The sequence below is a fragment of the Dendropsophus ebraccatus genome, chromosome 10 (assembly GCF_027789765.1).
Source record: "Dendropsophus ebraccatus isolate aDenEbr1 chromosome 10, aDenEbr1.pat, whole genome shotgun sequence".
In the NCBI taxonomy this organism is placed as follows: Eukaryota; Metazoa; Chordata; class Amphibia; order Anura; family Hylidae; genus Dendropsophus; species Dendropsophus ebraccatus.
The window spans coordinates 9201397-9210996 of NC_091463.1; the positions used below are offsets into that span (position 1 = coordinate 9201397).

The window sequence follows — 9600 nt, forward strand, 5'->3', positions numbered from 1 at the left end:
GGTAATATAGATTACTGGGGTACCAAGGATATAATCTCAGTATGATGGATGTGAGCTGTCAGACTTCGGAGCTGTAATCGCTCTCCATCCCTCCAGCAGTCTGGTCACAGGGACACATGTCATGTGCAGCAGATGACGAGTCCCCTCTTAATCCCCCCTTCCCTTCTTCTTAAAGTGACGAATCATTGTGCGTCCCTGGCAGGGAAGGAGTTAAGGGCCGGGCCCTTCCGCACAGTTCTGTCCTCTCCTCCTTTTTACCAACTTTTCAAAGGCTTCATTCACCTTGTGCAGCCAGACAGAAAATGCAGGGATGCCGCAGTGATGCCTGGGCAGAGTAGGCCCAGCTTGGGGGGGTCTGTGATGCTGTAATCTCCCCTCCCCCTACACCCCATGGCCCTTTTTTCCAGGATGCTTTGTAACTCCAGATAAAGAGCTGAGGTTGGGGCCATAGACATTGTAGCGGAGGGCCGGCTGCTGGAGGTGGGCAGCCACTCAGTGCCATTGGGGGGGCTTGTTAGTTTGCAGTTAATGGCCAATTGGCGGACCGGGGGTCTATTATGGCTGTATAAAGCGGGGGGCCTGGGGACAAGGAGGGAGCCGATAGTTACACCAGGGAAATGCAGAAGTATCTTAGAATCACCCCCACCCCCCAATGCAGGGACCCCCGGAGCTCAGACCAATAGAAGGATACATGAAGAATGATATCAGAGGAGAATATGGCCCCTGATGTTACATCGTATCAGGGGGAGAGATCCATCACCTGGAACCATAGGATCAGGAATACGTGACCTGTAGGGGTCTGATCGCTGAGACCCCCATCGATCACGAGAACAAGGGTCCCCACCCTATTTGGTCACTATGTGACATAGCGGTGGGGTGGGCTCTGTCCTCAGGAGCCCCATATATATATATATGTGTGTGTGTGTTTTTTCCTTTTAAATCAACTGGTGTCATAAAGTTATACAGATTTGTAATTTACTTCTATTAAGAAATCTCCAGTCTTCCAGTACTCATCAGCTGCTGTATGTCCTGCAGGAAGTGGTGTAGTCTCTCCAGTCTGACACCGTGCTCTCTGCTGCCACCTCTGTCCATGTCAGGAACTGTCCAGAGCGGGAGAGGTTTTCTATGGGGATTTGCTGCTGCTCTGGACAGTTCCTGACATGGACAGAGGTGGCAGCAGAGAGTATTGTGTCATACTGGAAAGAATACACCACTTCCTGCAGGACATACTGCAGCTAATAAGTGCTGGAAGACTGTAGATTGTTGTTTTTTTTTTTAAATAAAAGGAAATTACAAATCTGTATAACTTTCTGCCACCAGTTGATTTGAAAGAAAAAAGAAAAGGTTAAGCAAGCCCTTTAAGTAGGAGATTCCAGACTGATAATGGAAGCGTTTCCAGCAGCACAGAGACTTTCAGGAGAGAGGGATCTTGTGGGGGCAATAATAATATTATTGAAGACAGGGAGGAAGTTTATATGTTTGAGTGTTTGTTCTCATGTAGAGTTTGGATATTGCAGGGAATAAGATAGTAGCTGCAGCTGCACAGAGTATTTCAGGAGTTCAGTTACATTGAATAACTTTGTACGTAAAAAACACTGGAATAATATCTGATTATTATTAAAGAGATTATTCAAGATTAAAGGACAACTCCGGACAAAAGTATTTTTTAATATGTTATTACTTATGGAAAGTTAGACAAATTTCTAATGTACATTAATTATGGGAAATGCACATGTAGGGCTATTTCCCTTAATTTATCAGATCATGGAGTGTTAGAATTCTCTCAGAAACCGTGACATCACGACAAAGGGTGTAATTCCTATGGAGTGTCCATCAGGGCGCACACTATATATATATATATATATATATATATATATATATATATATATATATATATATATATATATATAAAGTCAATGAGTACCATTGACTTCTATATATAGTGCGCTCCTGCTGGACACTTTATCAATGGATGTGTATGTAAAAATGTTATGTACAGTACGTTTTCATTGAATACATTTATGGAATACTTTGGGGAGCAAGTGTCCTTGCTCCCTAAAGTATCCCTTGAATGTATACAATGAATACATTCGGAGGGCACCGAGCAGGGAGGGAGAGAGGTGCCTGTGCATCTACCTCCCCCGTCCCTCCCTGCTTGGTGCTGGGCACATATACACAGTACTACTCCTCCCATCCTCTGCTCATAGTATGAGCAGAGGATTGGGAAGTAGTACCTGTGCTATCCCCATTACGCCGCCGCCGCACAGCTGCTCATCACAAGGGCTTCATCATGCCCCCTCCTCCGCTCCCCCTCCTCTCAGCTTCCAATTTCTAACTATCCCCCCGCTCACCGCCGCCGCTCTCTGCTCCCACATACTGCCTCCCGGTCCGTACTACATGCCGGCCGCGCCAGCCCTCCCTCACCCCGGTGACGCAGCCGGCATGTAGTGCGGACCGGGAGCCGGTATGTAGGAGCAGAGAGCGGAGAAGGGGGCATGATGAAGCCCTTGTGATGAGCAGCTGTGCGGCGGCGTAATAGGGGATAGCACAGGTACTACTCCCCAATCCTCTGCTCATACTATGAGCAGAGGATGGGAGGAGTAGTACTGTGTATATGTGCCCAGCACCAAGCAGGGAGGGGGGGGAGGTAGATGCACAGGCACCTCTCTCCCTCCCTGCTCGGTGCCCTCCGAATGTATTCAAGGACACTTGCTCCCCAAAGTATTCCATAAATGTATTCAATCAAAACGTACTGTACATAACATTTTTACATACACATCCATTGATTCAATAGAGTGTCCAGTAGGGGCGCACTATATATAGAAGTCAATGGTACTCATTGACTTCTATATAAAGTGCGCCCCCTGCTGGACACTCCATAGGAATTACACCCTTTGTCGTGACGTCACGGTTTCTAAAGAGAATTCTAATACTCCATGATCTGATAAATTAAGGGAAATAGCCCTACATGTGCATTTCCCATAATTAATGTACATTAGAAATTTGTCTAACTTTCCATAAGTAATAACATATTAAAAAATACTTTTCGACGGACTTCTCCTTTAAGAAGACACAGCTGCTCTCTGCCAGACACAGCGCCACCCCTGTCCTCAGGTTGTATGTGGTATTACAACTTGGCCCCATTCACTTCAATAGGACTAAGATGCAATAACAAGAGGACTAGAGTGGCGCTGTTTCTGCAACAAAGCGGTCAAGTTTTTTCTGGAAAACCCCTTTAACTCATAAATGCTATTTCTGTTACAGCGAGGTTTACTAATAACAGGCTTTACCAAAGTGTTGGAGAATTGAAGAGGCAGTTACTTATGGGGTCTGACACACTTTGTCACCAGCGTGCTTCACTTACATCTATTTCTGTTCAATTCATGTAAAAAAATTTAAAAAAAGTTTTCTCTAAATTCAGTTTAGGGCTTAGTGTAGCAGTGATCTTTAGTCTTTTGCTGCCATCTAGTGGCCATACCATAGTACTACGCACAATGACACCATCGGCATGAAAAGGATTTCTCCAGGTAACATTAAACCACACGCCCTTTCTTATTGTTGGATAAGTTTAATATAATAACCGGTTACAAGTCCCATCCCCCCCAATTCTGATTCTAACTCAGCTAGACGATTATACGGCCCCCTATAGTAGTTAGGATCTGGATCAATCTGCGGTACAGCGCCTCCTCATCCTCTTTGTCCATATGGGCCGATACGTTGACCCTGTAACATCACAGTCTGGAGGAGAAGGCCGGAGTAACTTGGCCCCTTCAATTGTCTAGAAATTCTTCTTCATCTGGAATATATAAAAGTGATGATAGTCGATTATTGGCCGGCAGTGACAGCAAGCAGTGGCTGCCCAGATCTGGCTCTCGTTCTATACTCACCATTGGCGGGCACCCCGCAGTACTCCTTACATTCCTTCTCCGTATAGAAGTGGTTACCGTTCCCCTTACAGCCGCTATACAGAAAGGTGACGCACTTTCCTTCGGCCGCATTGAATGCCCAGCGGAGGTGAGCCCCTCTGCAAGGGCCAGCAACTATCCGTAAGCGGCAGGCAGCTGGAAGAGAGAAGATCCATGGATCAGTGGTGGTCCCTGGCACCGGCTATTAGGGGAATACAGCATGGGCCGCCATATTGGTGTCATTGCGGCCCCCTGTGACATCAGCCTGGATTGTGGCCCCCAAGAGGGGCTGTAGGGGGGTATGTTGGACATATTAGGGGCCAGAGCGGCCACGAGAGCCTCACCTTCTGTTCTGCAGGTCTGGAGACAATATCGCTCTGTATCAAAGTTATTGAGGTTCCCAAGGCAGCCGCCATATTGGAAGGTCTCACAGGCCATGGAGGAAGCATTGTAGAAATAGCGATTCAGGGATCCCAGACATGGACCAGCGGCCGGAGCTAGATGGCAGGAGCCTGCGGGGACATGATCACCATCACTTACACTGAGGACATTAAAGGGGCCGGGCGGTTGGGTGTCATTTAGTTGTCTAGGTCACAGTCATCCCTGCTTGCAGTCAGTGAGTGGAAACCTTCATGGTGTCTGACAGGGCTGGAGGTTGTTACAATGTATCATAGAGGATAAGAGCTTGGGGAGAGGGATATCGATGCTGCAGCTGTCTTTTTTAGCATCTGGCTGTATGAGACTTCCATTCACTGCCAGGGAGCAGAGATTTTATACATGGAGAATAAATGAAATGTGAAGTGTATAGAAAGTTAAGCTGTGTTGTGTATGGGTGATGATGGGGACACTCACCCGCCCTGTTGTTTGTGAATGGGGTGTCATCTCCTGACCCCTCTTGAGCCTCCTCCGCCACCGCTCTCTGAGATCTCTGTGTACAGAGGGAGAAGATCCGGGTCACTCATTGTCCAGGGTGGGTGACTATCGGCTGATCCCTGCTCCCCCCATGACACTGTCCACTAGGCACGCCGCACTGGCATCACCAGATAATATGGCTGAGATGCCACCGGAGATGCCACATAATCTCTAATAATATATATCTGTACCGTATTACCATATGTCATACATACCCTGTGCGTCACCTCCATGTCCCCTGGGCTACATTCACCTGTCACAGAGGCAGAAGAAGCAATTATTTCATCATTTCACCTCATTACAGTCTCCATCTGTATACTCCATGGAAAATATGGATAGATAGATAGGAGATATATGACAGACAGACAGACAGACAGACAGACAGATAGATAGATAGATAGATAGGAGATAGATAGGAGATAGATAGATAGATAGATAGATAGATAGATAGATAGATAGGAGATGGATAGATAGATAGATAGATAGATAGGAGATAGATAGATAGATAGATAGATAGATAGGAGATAGATAGGAGATAGATAGATAGATAGATAGATAGATAGGAGATAGATAGATAGATAGATAGATAGATAGATAGATAGATAGATAGATAGATAGATAGATAGGAGATAGATAGATAGATAATTACCTTTATTCTCAAGAACAAAAATGGAATCCTCTTCTATTCCTTGATCCAGAGCAAACTGCTTGAAGTCGTCGATGAGACTCTGCCTGAGCTCCGGGGTCCTTCCTGTCCTCAGAGGGTAAAGCAGCCATTAAGATTATACGGTTCTGCTATACGCTACTCCATGATTCACAGTGCATTGTGGGAGATTGTCCTACATAAGTCATCCGGTGGAGTTCCCTTTTAATTCTGCATTACCAATTACTGTCATGCTCCACCTTCGCCTCTGCATTTGCCATAACCCTGTGTATAATCTTTTCTCAGAGTGCCCCTTAAAGCGACTCTGTACCCACAGTCTGACACCCCCAAACCACTTGTACCATCAGATAGCTGCTTTTAATCCAAGATCTGTCCTGGGGTCCGTTTTGGCAGGTGATGCAGTTATTGTCCCAAAAAAAAACTTTTAAACTTACAACTCTGTGCCCTATGGGAGTATCTGTGCCCGAACTTTGCACCACCCCTCCGTCCCTCCTCCCCACCCTCTTCATCATTAGGAATGCCACTGAAACATTTTCTCCATGCTGAACATTGCACAGGTCCTTAACGATCCAGCCCATGTGCCGGGCTAAACAGGTGGGGAATAGGAGGCAATCTGCCTGGAGCATTCCTAATGATGAAGAGGGACAGAGAGGTTGTGTCAGCCTAACGCATACACAATCCAGGCCACTCCCGTAGGGCTCGGGGCTGGCAATTTAAAAGTAAATTTTTAGCACAATAACTGCATCACCTGCCATCTTAAATTAAAAGCAGCTATCTAAAGATACAAGCGGTTTGGGGGGGGTCAGATTGCGGGTACAGAGTCGCTTTAAGGATGCTGTAGAGCACAGTACCCCAGCACATAGGACCCCTCCATGGCACTCACCGTACAGCTTGACCGTGGTGGTGGTCTCCCCTCGCTTGGTTTTCCTCATCAGCATGGTCGCATACTCATTGTAGTTGGTGAATACAATGTAATTGACCACTTCTCCGCCATATTCTGCAGGGAGGACATGGGGGCTGTTATACTGCAGGTAATGGCGCCTCTCATTGGTCTATAGGTATCTATAGGTAGACTTACTGTGACTGGTGTACTTAAACTTCCCCGGGACGCTGGTCTTCTGGTAGGTGCCGGGCATTTGTGTGCAGGTTCCTCGTCTATATGAAATAATAATAATTCTGTAGTGTTTAATGCCTGTAATACTAACAACCCACCACTAGGAGGAGCCATTGTGAGGGGCAGAATCTATGCCCCCCCTTATCCTGTGTGATATTCGGGGTCTCTTCCAGCACCTGTTCTTGGGTGCGACTACAATCTCTGCCCCCTCTTATATACAGGACTGTACCTCATCCTGGTGCTGAGCGTCTGGATCTCCTCGTCCGTCTGGCCCTCACTCAGCTCCAGGCTTCCCATGTCATATTTGCCCTTGTATTTTTTCAGCCACTTACAGGTGGAGCCGATGGCGATATCGTACCATTTCCCAAAGATCTGAGAGGAGCAGAGAGGGACATGGAGGTAAAAAGCTCTGACACAGCTTCTCCTGTCTGTAATGGGCGGGGTTCTTTAAGTCTTTTGTCAAGCTCCGCCCCTGTACGAAGCATAGCTATGTATTCGAGTGTTCCTTTAAATCTCCTAATGTTAGAAATACAAAGTATTAAAGAGGTAGCTCACAAAAAAATTCTTTGAAATCAACTGGTGGCAAAGATTTGTAATTTACTTCTATAAAAAAAAAAAATCTCCAGTCTTCCAGTACTTATCAGCTGCTGTATGTCTTGCAGGAAGTGGTGTATTCTCTTCAGTCTGACACAGTGTTCTCTGCTGCCACCTCTGTCCATGTCAGGAACTGTCTAAAGAAGCAGCAAATCCCCATAGAAAACCTCCCCTTCTCTGAACAGTTCCTGACATGGACAGAGGTGGCAGCAGAGAGCACTGTGTCAGACTGGAGAGAATACACCACTTCCTGCAGGACATACAGCAGCTGATAAGTACCAGAAGACTGGAGATTTTTTTTTTTTTTTTTTTTTTGGGTAAATAAGATGTTTATTACACACCAAGAGCAATCATTTCATTATCACAAATGAAATAAGACAAAAATATAACAGTTACGTTCAACCTTAACAGCAATGTCATACATGGTCAAAATTAGTAATGTGTCAAGAAACATGACAAAGGAAATTATGAGACGTCCAATGTGTAGACATTAGATAGCTCTATATGTGTGGTGTATAAATCAAATGGAAGGATAACGAACATCATATAAGACTGGAGATTTTTTAATAGAAGTAAATTACAAATCTTTGCCACTTTCTGGCACCAGTTGGTTTCAAAGAATTTTTTTTTTATTGAACTACCCCTTTAAGAAAAGAAGTAGCCCCACTTCTCATCAATGTTTAGCTCTTAAAGGCGTTATCCAAGATTAGAAAAACACAGCTGTTTTTTTCCCTTCCAAAACAGCGCCACATCCGTCCCCAGGTTATTTGTGTTATTACAACTCTGCTCCATTCACTTTCAGTGTTACTAAGCTGCAATACTGCACATAAACTGAGGACAAGGTTGGCAATGTTCCTTTAAATGTCTTTATAATATGATTAGAATCCCCAATTGTAGTTCAAAGCCCTTCAAATGTTCAACAAAGATTTGAAGGGAAACTCCCTCCAGCAGGTGGCACTGTAGAGCAAGGTGCGAGCAAGCAGGAGAGGTTTTCTATGGGGATTTGCTGCTGCTCTGGACAGTTCCTGACATGGACAGAGGTGGCAGCAGAGAGCACTGTGTCAGACTGGAGAGAATACACCACTTCCTGCAGGACATACAGCAGCTGGAAGACTGGAGATTTTTGAATAGAAATAAATTACAAATCTAAAGAACTTTCTGACACCAGTTGCTTTGAAACCCATTTGTCAGTGACTGGCGCTGAGCAGCTTGCAGTGTATTGCTGTATATGAAAGCTGCAGAATTCAGCTGCTTCCCATAGATAAGAGGCAGCAGCAGCAATAATAACACAGATGTCCGCTAACCCTCCATTGTACCCTGTAGAGAGCGGCGGCAGCAGTTTGATTCTTACCCCATTGATATCAAAGTTCTCCTGTGTGGGGATGAAGTCCTCGGTGGTCACTGGGCTGCCGGCCACCAGGGCCAGGATCAGCGGCAGCAGGTACAGGCACATCCTCATGGTGACGGGCAGCTCCTGGACTCTGGATCAGCTTCTGCTTGTGTAATGGGTCAGGGAGCTGGATGCAGTTTCATCACATAATCTGACCAATGGCAAGAAGACATATTGATCTGGACATCAAACAGAGCAATCCCTCCCCCCACAGGTGACAGGACCTCCAGAGCACAAATCAATAAGAGGTTCCAGGGAAAGTCAGCAGGTTATCCCTGAAGTTATCTGCAAACTGGAGTGTGGAGGCAAGAGGGGTCAGCCATTGTGTTATGGATAGAAAAAGCCCCCCGCTCCATCTCATCCATCCTTGTATTATAGATATATATCCCATCAGGTTTACATTCACTTACTGTAGATTTACCACCACATCTGATGGAAGGCTCCTCCAAGCATCTACTACTCTTTCAGCCCCCCAATAACCTCTGACTGTGTCCACTTCTTGTGTTCAGTTTCTTATTACATACACCTGGGGTACAGGGTAGTGACACTTGGGGTACAGGATAGTGACACGCTGACACCTGGGGTACAGGATAGTGACACTTGGGGGACAGGATAGTGACACTTGGGGGACAGGATAGTGACACTTGAGGTACAGGATAGTGACACTTGGGGTACAGGATAGTGACACTTGGGGTACAGGATAGTGACACTTGGGGTACAGGATAGTGACACCTGGGGTACAGGATAGTGACACGCTGACACTTGGGGTACAGGATAGTGACATTTGAGGTACAGGATAGTGACACGCTGACACTTGGGGTACCGGATAGTGACACGCTGACACTTGGGGTACAGGATAGTGACACTTGGGGTACAGGATAGTGACATGCTGACACTTGGGGTACAGGATAGTGACACTTGGGGTACAGGATAGTGACACTTGGGGTTCCAGATAGTGACACTTGGGGTACAGGATAGTGATACTTGGGGTACAGGATAGTGACACGCTGACACTTGGGAT

The 9600-nt window shown here is 46.0% G+C and overlaps 1 protein-coding gene across 1 annotated transcript; it reads right to left on the reverse strand.

Moving 5' to 3' along the window:
- Window positions 1-3548: 3548 nt before the first annotated feature.
- On the reverse strand, window positions 3549-8699 carry AMBP (alpha-1-microglobulin/bikunin precursor). The gene is made up of 10 exons (XM_069942798.1): window positions 8541-8699; window positions 6825-6967; window positions 6560-6636; window positions 6365-6478; window positions 5467-5568; window positions 5033-5070; window positions 4758-4833; window positions 4250-4417; window positions 3888-4061; window positions 3549-3796 (listed from the first exon to the last, which is right to left on the reverse strand). The coding sequence occupies exons 1-10, from the start codon at window positions 8646-8648 to the stop codon at window positions 3771-3773; spliced, it is 1026 nt and encodes a 341-aa protein (XP_069798899.1). The 5' UTR covers window positions 8649-8699; the 3' UTR covers window positions 3549-3770.
- Window positions 8700-9600: the final 901 nt, after the last annotated feature.

Excerpts from the sequence above, each read along its gene's own strand:
- AMBP (XM_069942798.1), bottom strand. The coding sequence starts at position 8,648 with ATGAGGATGTGCCTGTACCTGCTGCCGCTGATCCTGGCCCTGGTGGCC. Across the intron at positions 6,479-6,559 it reads GTTTAAGTACACCAGTCACA|AATATGGCGGAGAAGTGGTC; the intron begins GTAAGTCTACCT and ends TCCTCCCTGCAG. Across the intron at positions 4,418-4,757 it reads ATTCACAAACAACAGGGCGG|GCTCCTGCCATCTAGCTCCG; the intron begins GTGAGTGTCCCC and ends ATGTCCCCGCAG.